Source organism: Salmo salar, chromosome ssa21 (assembly GCF_905237065.1).
Source record: "Salmo salar chromosome ssa21, Ssal_v3.1, whole genome shotgun sequence".
Classification (NCBI taxonomy): Eukaryota; Metazoa; Chordata; class Actinopteri; order Salmoniformes; family Salmonidae; genus Salmo; species Salmo salar.
In genome coordinates this window covers 14,650,630-14,663,783 of record NC_059462.1, presented here as the reverse complement: position 1 = coordinate 14,663,783, position 13,154 = coordinate 14,650,630, and the positions used below count along the sequence as shown (strand labels likewise).

The following is a 13,154-nucleotide window of genomic DNA, read 5'->3' as shown; positions in this document are numbered from 1 at the left end:
CTGGAGTGTTGAATCACACTTCACCATCTGGTAGTCCGACGGACAATTCGGGGTTCGGCGGAAGCCAGGAGAGCGCTACCTGCCTGAATGCATAGTGCCAACTGTAAAGTTTGGTGGAGGAGGAATAATAGTCTGGGTCTGTGAGCACTCAGCCAGGCCCAAACGCCCAACATCACTAATGCTCTTGTGGCTGAATGGAAGCAAGTCCTCGCAGCAACGTTCCATCATCTAGCGGAAAGCCTTCCCAGAAGGAGGGTGTTATAGCAGCAAGGGGAGGACCAACTCCATATTAATGCCCATGATGTTGGAATGAGTTGTTCGACGAACAGGTGTCCACATACTTTTGGTCATGTAGTGTACAATAGTCACGAGACGCAGGCTTCCTTAGAGACGCTGTATTGTTCTGCCATGACGACAATAACAATGTACCACTAACCATTTAGCGTAACATCAATTAAAATCAATGCCATGTCAGAGCAAACACAGAGTGGCTACGCTAAGCAATTAACAATGTCCCTGCAGACTTTTCTCCCTCAGTAAGGCCAGAGCTTAACCCATTTCAGTTCCTTTGTGGAAGAAATGGAACCCTCATTCATCTCAGCTAGTTGGACGAAGTGAAAAACACAGTAAACGGTCTCTGGAGTGACCATAGGTAGCCCGTCTGTGATTTTTTTTACGAGACCGAAGGGCACCTTGGAACGATCAGTATCTGTCTCTCTCTACACAGTCTGGACTGGAAATCTGAGCAAACCTATGGTTCAGTTATTTAGAATACACTTGCTAGAAACTCTGAGCCACTGAACGCCTAGGTTATAACATTGGGAGTCCCTTTTGGACCATGAACACCAGTGACAGTGAGACGGTCAGATATGAATGAACCTAGGTGTAACTAGCTTAGCTTCGTACCCTTGCGGAGGTTGGCCAGCGGTTCCAGCACGCCCCTGCGGAAGGCTGCCATAGGGTCCTGGACACAGGAGCGCAGACTGAGCATGCTCTGTAGATGGGGTTCCTTCAGCAGCAGTTCTCTGTAGGCGGTGAGCTGGGGTGCTCTGCACAGCAGGGCGGCGATACTGTGCACAAACTCTGGCACCAGGCAGGTGTAGGTGTTGTCAGCCTGGCAGTAGTGATACGCAACCACCTGGACGGGAGAAAAGAGAGGGAACAATTGTTTAGCAACTTTAGTGGCTTAAAATGTAAGAGACCTTTGCTGTTTTACAAAACCATACTATAGTGTCAACTGTGAGTAGCTTATATTGTTCTTGGTTTAAGTCTGTAAAAATGTGGCTGTGTGACCTCAAAGTCCTTGTAAAGCCAATAGGCTTGTTGACTACAAGGCATTTGATGCAATACAGCAGCTCGGTATAGCGACTAAGCTGTCCCTGACCTCATTCCACTGCTGCCATTATACAATCGAATTTGGAGGTGAATATACAGAAGCCAAAATGCTATTTGTTAGTCTGAAACCAAAGCTGGGACTAGAAGGCATGTCCTTCAGATGCAACCCTTACGAAAAAAGATTACAGTCAGACTGCAGTTTAACTGTACTACAATGCAGTATAACTGCAGTTAAATTGCAGTCTAACTGCAGTATGCTGCAAATACTGCTTCCAAAATAACACAATTTTTTTTATTACAATAATTGTTCAGTGTAACTGCAGTTATTCTGCAATTACTTCATCCAAAATACCACATGCGACTTCAGTTACTACACTTTTACTGCAGTTTCAAAAAGGCAATCTTTTTTTGTAAGGGATTTAATTGGCTGACTCTAAACCAGACACACATAACCCACTCTAACCCACCTAAGCAGGGCGTATTCAATAGGAACAAAACGGAAGACAACGGGCCGAAACGGGGCAAGCCTACTTGAATTGTCCAACAATAAACGTTTTAATTTTCGGATGCGAAATGTTTTGCCACGTTGTGCGCTAATTAATAGGACCCAGGTGTCATCCCCTACTCAGATAGAGGGTCTGATGATCAACAGGCTGAAGCAAAGCTCAACAACCTCCACTAACCTCCCCAAAACACTGGGCCCTAGGTGGAGCTCCATGTGCTGCCTGTGCCTTGTGCTGAACAGGTTCTGCTGTGCTCACGGACACGGACATCTGATTTGGACAGGGGGCGGTGGGACCCTGGGGATCTGTGACTCTTTCTCTGTGTCCTAATTACAGTCAAACCTGGAGGAGCTGACACACTTTACAGGTACAGCAGGACAGGAGGAGCAGGTGACTGGCTAGTTACTACCGCACCTTAGCTCACCACATAGCAACCCTACCTCTGCATGGGTCTACTGCAGAAAGGAACTGCAGCCCTGCAGCCTGTCCCCAGGCACAATGACGTAGACGTCCCCGAGAGGTCAGAGAGACAGTTGGCCCAGAACACCAGTCTCAGAACCGCACATTCACTATCAGATGAGAAATAGATTCTAAATATGTCCACACAAATGTCTTGGACCTGACCGTCGAGTAAATCGTGCCACTGTGACGTCTGAAAACGGTCTCATTTGCAATGGGAGAAATATAACCCTAGCCAAACTATAAATCAAGAATAAGCACTTTAGCTGTAGCAAAGTAGTGCACTAAAACCCAGGATGATCTCTGTCACTGAGTTCCAAATGGCAGAGGAAGTTGGCACACGATTGGAGCCCAGGACGAGGGAAAGAGGACCTTGAGGCGCTGGCCTGGCCGCCTCCATTACGGCTGCTGCCTTCTTAATTTCCAATAATGTATTATTGGATCGTCTGCTTGATAGTGTTTTTTTCCTGTTTGGACAGACTAGGTTACTAGAGATGGCTTTGTCCAACAACAACTCGGGGGGAGGGGCATTTTTTCACTGGGCATAATAATAAAGAGGCAGAAGCGTCGACCATTGCCAAAATACTGCTACCATCTCTGCTGCCAAGACAGCCCCCAAAACGAACCTCGAGAGGTGGTCTGAGTTCGGTTCACTTGAATTCCACGGTTTGGTTCCCTTTTTAATGGCAATGTGAACACAAAGCTCCCCAGGTTCGCCTGTCATTATTTCTGCACCACACACCAGACTACTACAACACCGTTTCCCCTGCCGTAAACCCTCTCATTGGTGCCACAAAACAGAGAAGATGATTGGATATTGATTAGCGATTGTCAAGAATGCACATCAATTCCAAAATATGTGTTTTAGTTTTTAGCTCAGATTATTTGTTTGCAATATGTGATTCATAGGCGAAGAGAGATTCATCAGCTGTTTTTCAATTGTGGGGTTTGAGTAGTGTGTGAAGACAACAACATATTTGGTGAGAATCACAGCATATGGTACAAAATCCCTTCAACCTCTTAAAGGTGGAGATAATTATAGCAGTAATTACAGAATGATTTAATCTGCAGTTATTCTTCTGCTTTTTATTCTGTTACCAATCTTATTTACATGTTAATAAAGTTCAGAGTTCATTTTAGAGAGGACTGAGATCGGTTCTAATAAAGAGTTGAATGCGTGAAAACATTGATACAATGAAGTGAAACGAGAGGCTACGACAAATCATTTTGGAACAATAGAGAGCTGTATCGGAGAGAACCTCGCTATCCATATAGCGTGCGGCTGTGAGAGAGACAATGCAGTTAAGACACTGGGCGAGCGGTGTTGTCTTCTGACACAGACGGAAGCAGATGTCCATTGTCGGGGATGGATCAGAAGGAAAGAGAGGAGACAGCAGCTTGCTAACAAGAAGCAGTTTCACTGTACAGCTACTCTGAGAGGGAGGATTCAGGAACAGTGAGGTACAATGTCTCCCAGGTGTGGACCATATTCCACCTTATGCAGGCCACTCTACCTCATCAAAGAGACATGAACATCTGGTGTTTGTCACATCTTTCCAGGTGATTCTCCGCAGTACAACTGAACGTTTCCAGAGTCGTAACTGAATGTCATTCATTTCAAATTCAGAGACAAAACCTTCAAGTGTGATTGTGCACATATAAGTGAATCAAGCGATACCGGTGCCTTATTGCAACTGCAAAAGCCTACCAAATACTGTACTTTGCAGACGCATAAGTGAGTGCCCTGGATAACAGGGTGACTTTGAAGAGAGGCATCTCCTTTTTATTTAGCCGTGATGACTCAAGACGCAGCGTAGCGCGGCAGTAACTACACCACAGGTAGAGAACCCCTTTGAGAGTTAGCATTGAAAGCAGTTTAGTGCATAACTGGCATGAGAGATTCACAGAGTTGAAATACGCTCAGATGTGCTTCAGTGGCGCGTGGCTCGTAGAGGTTGCCAGGCACATGTACTCTCAATGGCGATGACTTGCTGTTGTCATCTCATGGCTATACTATCCCATGTTAGTGCAGCACTGATCCGATCCATCCAGGGCAGAAGTGGAAGGTCTTTATGATGTCGAGGGATGTTTAAAACACGTGTTGTTGAAATAACTTCACAGTCATAACATGGAGAAAGAAAGCAGGCCCCTCTGAAGCTATTTTCCATAAGACTTCAGAACCCTTTATATGATGTAACAGCGTTAGGGACAAGGGTGAATGAAATGCCTTGGAATGTTTCAGTCATGCTTGCGTTCAATAATGTTTCAATTCGAACTGGCTAGCTACTGTCCTTGTTTGTTGCGATTGAACGGCAAAGACACACCCAAGAAACACCCACATCAAACCACACCCCCAAGACAACTCTCGTTTCCTTTCTGTGATGGCCGCTAGCATTTCTTAATGAGCATTGATGAAAAACAAGGCCAAATCAGGAAGTGCAGTCGCCCATTAAGTATTTCTAAAAGTCCCACAGTAATGTTTGCAAATGGCATGCTAAGCTGCAAGCTGGATAGTGGCGCAGCTTTCTTCTCATAGACGGAAGGGAATAAATATGAGGCTATAAAATAATATGCGAAATGACAGATGGATATTTAAAAAGCTGCGGGAAGGGGAACTCTGTGAATTGGAACAATTAGGTGGTGAATATATAAGCTGTAATCACGCTTTAAACTCAGCAGGGTACCTCAGAGGCAATTTATACCTGAGCAGATCCACTTTGTTAGGCTACTATGTGTAAATGGATGGTGATACTGAAAACACTGTTAATATTTTAACCGTAAAGAATAGGCTACTTATTGAACTACACAAATAACAACAAGTTGCACAGCCAAGCCATAATATACATACATTGTGGTGGAATAAATAAACCCATAAATAAGCCATTCTGCATTGACAGTCAGCTCAGATTGTAGGAAGCTGCTATCTCCATGTTGTGAACGGTGAGCCACAGCCTTCCGATTTGGGCAATTTACCATACCTGACGTCTTTTTGACCACACTGCTAACATGTTGCCCTGGCAACGCCGAGGATGTTTGTGTTCCAAATGGCACCCTATTCCCTTTATAGTGCACTACTTTATACCAGGGCCCAAAGGAGTGCACTATATTGGGAATAGGACACCATTTGGGACGTCAACCAGAGACGAGTCCTAGGGGAGTCGTGCCTCTCTCTGTGAATGACAGAAGAGTGTCCCAGGCAACCACAACATGTTACGGACACACAGTGAGCTTCTCACTCTCTCTCTCTCCATTGTCTTGGAACCGCCAAGCTGACAGCTGGGCCTGAGCGACTTCATGTTGGATATCATTTTACATTTACATTTTAGTCATTTAGCAGACACTCTTATCCAGAGCAACTTACAGTAGTGAATGCATACATTTCATACATTTTTTCCATACTGGTCCCCCGTGGGAATCAAACCCACAACCCTGGCATTACAAACACCATGCTCTACCAACTGAGCTACACGGGACTATGATGTCCGTTCGTTGAGGGGGAGTTAAGAGGAATGGTTATTTAACTAAGCCCAGGGCTCGCTGCAAATCAAACTGGCCCGTGATGTGAGAATTTATTTAATGGGGACTCTGTGATTGTCTTTCATAAACATCCAGGACCCCAGGGACATTTTTATTATTCACTCGCTTCATATAAAAATAAATGAATGTACACAAACATAAATCAACTGAGTGCCACATGCAGAATTATGTTTTTGGTTAAAACCCTGATAATGACTAACGGAAACACAGCCTGGATATGAAAGGACGAGAGTCAGGGAGGCCCCAACAGCCTCCCTCCCTAAACCTCAGCTGGTGGATGGAGGGATGAAATGAAGGACAGGGGAAGTAGACTGAGAGAGAAGGGAATACTTGCCTCTGCAGTACTTCATTAGTGAAAGTGAATGGGAGCTCTTGGGACCTTGGACACTCATCAAATTCTTGCTATTCTGAGCACAAAGATACACTTCACAGTAACATAATGTCTTCCTTGAACCTGACCGGTGAAATGAGACAATGCTCAAAAGCCGTCATGTGTAATAAACACATTTCCATGCCAACAAAAGACCAACTTAAAAAAAAAAAATAGAAGTTCCCTTCTAATCTCAAAGGGAGTGTCACAAATAGCACCTTATTCTCTATATAGTGTTACTTTTGATCAAAGCTCTCTCTGTGATTTGGGACACTGACAAAGTCACAGCAACAACATTCCCAAAGGTTGGGTTGGGATATGAGCTGTGATCTGGCCAGGTGAACTTCCAGTACCTTGGTGGCCAGCCGTTTGACGGCCTCCTCCTTGCGTCTCTGGATCTCTGGGGTGCCGGGACAGCTGTTGTTCCTCAGGGTGTTGGTGGCGCTGGGGGGCGGGGTGGGCTGGGGCGGCTGGCTGAGGGGGAGGTCTGTGCTCTGGGTGTCCCCACCACCTGGAAGGAAGAGAGAGGGAATCAGGAGCCATCAACAGGAAGACTCACTGTGAACTCTACTGCTGGTTCAGGTGCAACCATGGCCCGCATCCCAAATGGCAACCTATTCCATTTATAGTGCACTACTTTTGACCAGCGCCCTAGGGCTCCCGTAAAAAGTAGTGCACTACGTATATAGGGATTTGGGTGCTATTTGGGACGCAGTGATTTGGGTGCTATTTGGGACGCAGACCCATAACTTGTCATTGTTTGACAAATCAATACATTTCTGATTCTCACAATGATTATATATTCTCATTCGTACAGAATAACCTTGCGAGAATGTGTGGAAGACTTACGCGTAGCATACAGTGTTAGAACGTCAAAACTCGTGATAGCATTTCAACGACATCAGTGCAACCAAGGCTGTGCCCTTCTTGTGTTCAGAAACAGTAGTCATTACAAATCATTAAAATCCAGACAGAAAATATTTACACAAGAAGCAACCTATTATCACACAGTCAAACTCTCATTTCATTTAGTAAGTTCACCATTAGTCTAAACCAACGATAGTTACTTCCTGTCAGAAGAGGTCCTGAACATTTGATAGAGGATGATCCTCTGTCACTACTGTACATGTTGATGGATTTAACTGCACATTATATCAGCCCACAGTCCAATCTCCTTATAGACCACCCAAAAAATAATGGTTCTAACTGTCAAGGCAGTGTGTGACTGTGGATGCATCCCACATGGCACCCTATTCCCTATATAGTGCACTACTTTTGACCAGAGCCCTATAGGGTGCCATGAGGGATGAATATTGTGACTGGATGATGTGCCTCAAATCCTGTTGTCCTTGCCAACACTACCACTTTATTCTCATGTTAGGGTCCCACCCTATTCCCTATATAGTGTACTATCTTAGACCAGGGCATATAGGGGTCTATTCAAAAGATGTGCACTATATAGGGAATAGGGTGCCATTCGGGATGTAACTAGGGGTTACTTCGTACTTTTGGGCGATGCGCTGGGGCTGTTGGAGGCGATCTGCCGCATGCGGCCGCCGTGACAGCTGAGCGCCACCAGCCGGGAGATGATAGCCGTCTTGCCGAAGCCCACATTGCCTATGACCACGGCGCCACGGCTCTCTCCGGCCTCGCCGCCACCCTTCAGCACGTCCTCCAGCTGCTGGAAGAGCCAATCGCGGCCCACGAACACTGAGTCTGTGGTGATGCTGGGCACCTCGAACAGCAGCGGCTTGAGCATGATGTCCACCGGCTTGTAGGGAGCAAAGCGGGCTGGAGGAAACCAAATAAAACAGACAAACATTTATTCAGTGAGGGTTCATAAGAAAATAGTTCATATATAATGCATGGTACATTTACACGGGTGCTGAAAAGCAGCTAGGCTAAAAAGTAAAAAGACAGGTTTCTGGTGTAAAGACAAGCCTTGAAACTGTTTTTGGCACTGATTAGGGAACGTCTCCACATGAAACACTGTTTACACCTGCGCTGTTGACCATACCTTTTCATTTCTTTCCTCTGAAATGATGCAATATGAAGCAATGTTCAACATTGCTGTGGATTGCGAGACTGACACTCACGCTCAGAATGTGGAGCCCGAGCCCTAACACCATCCACGATAATCAATATATTTTTCTCCTGGAATTTCCTCTGAACCGTCTTTGTGTGTCTCACTCTCACACCATTTGAGGAATATAAATATCTCTGGCTCTGACATGTCAGTTAATCAGAACCACAAAACACTGTCTGTCTGTCTGTCTGTCTGTCTACGCTGGTCGTAGTCTGATAAGTGCTGCATGTCAGCCTGGCGATAAACACCTGCTGCAGGCCAAACATTCTACTCAGGGCTGTTGAGGGGGAGGAGGGGAGATGCCTGGGCTGCAGTCCGTGTCCACCACACAGCTAGAGAAACAGAGTGGGCTATTTTTCCTCTGCAGCTCTCCCCACCCCCCCCCCCCGACTCTCTCTTCATCATTGCCATCTCTCTCTACGATCTCTCTCTCTCTCTCTCTCTCTCTATTCCTCTCTCAGTATGAGCTATGTACAGCCAGCTCCATTGGCTTGGCCCATTTGTGAGTGATCTTCAACAGGGCAGCTAACTTCAGCGCTGATTATTTCTCTGCCCCGCACACACACCTCGGCTGCATGAGAGAGAAACATCAGTACTAGCCGCAGTACCTGACCACAGCCAGTCCCCTCTGTCTACTGAGCGATGTACTCTGAGAATAGAGGTTTAGTTGGAGAAGTTACTCAACTGCATTCAAACAGCCATTGGCAATCATGTAGGCGGATGGCAAAGGTTTGCAATTTATTTTCTTTTTTTTCTCCATTAGACTGCTTAAAGTGTCTGGAAAGCCAAACACATAATGTTCATAAATGTGGACTGTTGCACAACTTTCTGTCCACGGGGACATTTTACATAATACTAACAACTCTATACTGACAGCGGCAGTGAAAACAGAAGGGTTTTTAAAAGAGGGTTAAATAGTTTTGCGAGCATTTAATGATGTAATATTACATTATTCATGTCGTGATCAAATATTAACTCTGTGGTATTTCAGTCAGCCAAGACTGGGATTTATACCAGGATAATATAAAAGAGTAATGTGTACGGTGCCAACGGAATAGCTGCTGTTTCAATAGCTGCTCTAAGGACAGGCCTAGTCGATGAAAGGATATTGTGGGTGTACCATTATGTTGTAGCCATTAGGAAACACAGGATATGCTTTTCTGCATTCTATGGAATAGATTTACATTTTCCCCTATGTTTCTTTTATATGTTTGGTGTGCACTACAGTGGCCCTTGTTCTATGTTCTTAGTAGCTAGTTACTGTACCCTATTCCCTATATCGTGCACTACAAAGGGCTCTGGTCAAAAGTTGTGAACTATTTATTTAACCAGGCAAGTCATTTAAGAACAAATTCTTATTTTCAATAATGGCCTAGGAACAGTGGGTTAAATGCCTTGTCCAGGGGCAGAACGACAGATTTTTACCATGTCAGCTCGGGGATTCAATCTTGCAACCTTTTGGTTACTAGTCCAACGCTCTAACCACTAGGCTACCTGCCGCCCCAAACTATACAGGGAATAAGGTGTGATTTGGGATGCAACCTTGGTGTACAGTGCCCATGCTGTTAGAGTGGTAGATATGAAGCATACCTTTAGAGTCCTGTGGTGCCCTCCCACCTGTGTTATGCCAGGGCAGCCGAATGGACGTCCGCAGAGGAGTATTACGTTGTTCATCAAGATAGCTCAGGTCTTCCAGCTTGGTCGAACTGGTGGCTGCAGAGAAAGAGAGAGAAAACGATGAGATAATGTGTGGGATATGAAAAAGACAACGAGCCTTCATGATTGGACAAAATCAGACAAATGGCCATGAACAGTTCCTGGATCACAAGCTAAAACCAATCATGGAAAACATGTCACTGGGGAAATCCAGGGCTTGTCCTTAATACGCTGAGAGAGAAAAGAGGAGTAGGACATGTATCAGATGGGAGACACAGATCCAGGCTGACATCTCGATGGCAGGATTTCAGGCAGAGGAAAGGGAACGGTGGACCCTGTCATTGACAGTTCCCTGGAGGTGGTGTGGATTTGGCATTGGGCAGCCAGGTAAAGTACAGCTGACAGGAGAGAAGAAGAGAGGAGCAACAATCCCCTATCCCCCCTAAAATCCCCCATTACCCCAGCCTGATTCAACCTGACAGCTGACGATCCAGAGAGAGGAGTGGTCTGCCCCATTGACACTCCTGTGTGCTGGAGTACAAACAGAGCTAGTAACAACCTAAACACAACCAGTATCCGTCCCAAATGGACCATATTCCATGTGAAGTGCACTCCTTTTGACCAGGGCCCTGGTCAAAAGGAGTGCACTTACATAGGGAATTGAGAAACAGCCCTGATACAAAGGTCAGGAAGGACTGCACACAGCGCCAACAAACACATTTACTAACTAAAGCCAGCCTTACTACAGGGATTACTGCCTGAAAACATACAGTAGGCTACAGCAACAACATTACAGAGAGAACTCACAGACAGCACCTAGACCCAGAGAACATGCGCCATGAAGGAAGAATGACTACAAACAATACCTGTCATTATCAGAACTAGAAGTGATAACAAACACTAGCAGTTCGCTGTACAGAACTCGTCCTCCATCTCTACCTACCATCCTCGGTCTATGAAACCCACATACGGAGACAGCCAACGTGAAACAAGGTCTCCGGTGTTCCAGGCAACAATGAAATCACCATGGAGACCCGGCTATCCTCAAGCCGGCGTCCTGTTTAACCCCTAAAAGTCTAAGCCTAACATATAGAATTGTTTTAAGATAGTCATACCATGGATCATTTAGCTATTTGATTGAGAATTTTAGGACCCCTGTAGGTATCAAAAAGATAAAATATTGTATTTGGCCTTCACTACTATAGCTCATAGAAACGCATTGAGTAACACATTCATAAATGGCAAAACAGACACAAAAAAAATGTATCATAAGGAATAAGGTTTTGAAGTGTCTGTCCTATATCTAGGAGATAAGAAAGCACAGGAAATATATGTATTTATTTGCACAAAACTACCATAATTCCATGAATTTTCTTAACTGTTACCGGGTTACCTTCAGACGGGTCCCGTGACACTTGTGGGGGTCGAAGAGCAAAACAGAGAACAACATTGTGTCCGTGAGTCTCATCTTTCCATAGAGTGGTCATATTAGTTAGTAGGCCAAACCGTTCGGACGCTACAGACAAAGTAGCTCTGTCAGATTTGGAGGGCCGACATAGGCAGACGCGGTGGTTTGAGATGCAGCCCATGCAAAAAATCCAGGTATCTCTACCTTAAACAGACGGATTTTGTCTTTGTCATGTTAATTAGATTGACGAACAGGTGCTGTCTGGGATTTGAACAACAGCAACTCCATCACTCTGCCACTTTTTGGGTAAACAGCTAAATGGATGTACCAATTCAAGATTGTGCCTTCAACAGGAAAAATCAAAGCCCTTATCTCTCACTCTCTACTCCATTAGCATCAGCTGAGCCGGGAGGACAGACAGGACAGTGAGGGACTCTCCTCCCCAACTTACTCTGAGGAATGTTCTCCTAATTAGAGAGCCAGCTGGTGACAACAGAGCAGGCAAGGCAGCATGCATCAATAGAAACATTTATGGAAAAAAGACCTCATTGTCAGTCTACCCAACTATCAACCTGTTGATGTGAATTTCATTTTGGCCTCGAAATTAGAATAAATGAGAGCCTTACTCTTATTCAACATGAGAGATCACTTCACACAATGCAGCCAAAATGTTAAACCGCTCGTTGCTCTCGAGTTCAATTCTCCCAACTGCCAACCTGCTGGTGCTGGGCAGTGGGTCCCCCTGGTATCACCACACAAGAAGTTGAAGTAGCTACTTACAGTCAGTCAGCGGCAGCAGAGCCAGAGAGCTGGGCAGGACAGCGGCAGGTATTTAAAAACACTCCTCCTCATTCCCGGCAGGTAGCAGGCAGGCAGGCTGAGAGGCAGGCAGGGCGGAGGCCCTTTGTGGAAAAGCTCCACAGAATTATTCTCCCCAGTGGGCTGGACACTCATCAGCGTACCCAAGTGAATCTTCTGCCCCAGCGCACCCATCCATGTCCAGGCACACTGGCCGCATTCAACTGGTGACTGCGCTTGGCAGTCCACAAGCACCGCTCTCTCTCCCTCTCCCTCTCTCACAGCATCCACAGCATTAGCAGCGCTCCGCGCAAAATAAATGCGGGTGCTTTACAAGATTGTCCCCCCCACCCACATGGATTTTTGGCAAGCGCAGGAGGAAAAGAGGGTGAATAAAGCAGGGGATAAATGAAAGGTGGGAATACGGTGAGAGCTGCTCCCCTCCAACGTGGCGGATTACAGTTTGCACCGGGCAGCCGGACTCGCAGTGGAATTAATCAATGATCCTCCCTGTTCTGCTTTCACAGAGAGAGAGTGAAAGGAAGAGGGGGGTGAGGTGTATGGAGAGAGAGCGAGCGATAGAGACAGAGAGAGAGAGAAAGGAAAGAGAGAGAACGGAGAGCAGGGCACAGGAGGAGAGCAGGAAGGGGTAGTGACAAGCCGAGAGGGAGAATGATGTAAGGGAGAGAAGAGGGAGAGATGGCAGGAGGGAGGGGGACAGGAGAAGAGACGGAGGGAGAGAGGGGAGTGATGTCCGTGCTGCGTTCCAGCTCTAGCGCATCAGTCATGCCCCCTGCTGACATTAGTGGACTGCAGTGAGATCCTTCTCTCTCTCCCCTCTACCTCTCTCTCTTCCCCCTCTCTCTACCATACTAGGCCCATTTAAAATCAGTATCCCTGTATAATCTACCAAAGCCATAATAAAGATATTTTGAAGCAGACATATACCGTTGTTTGTTAGTGCTAAAACCAAAGAAGACAATTCACGAGCCAGTGTAACTT

General features: G+C 45.8%; 1 protein-coding gene across 7 annotated transcripts in view; it reads right to left on the bottom strand.

Annotated features, from left to right (window-relative positions):
• Window positions 1-13,154, bottom strand: part of LOC106581811 (protein TANC1) — a 188,425-nt gene that overhangs the window by 35,913 nt on the left and 139,358 nt on the right. For all 7 annotated transcript variants that reach the window (XM_014164166.2, XM_014164169.2, XM_045704457.1 and 4 more), the window contains 4 exons: window positions 9,881-10,003; window positions 7,711-7,995; window positions 6,558-6,715; window positions 907-1,138 (listed from right to left, as the gene is read on the bottom strand). In XM_014164166.2, the coding sequence (XP_014019641.2) occupies window positions 907-1,138; window positions 6,558-6,715; window positions 7,711-7,995; window positions 9,881-10,003 (798 nt within the window). The remainder of the gene's footprint in view (window positions 1-906; window positions 1,139-6,557; window positions 6,716-7,710; window positions 7,996-9,880; window positions 10,004-13,154) is intronic.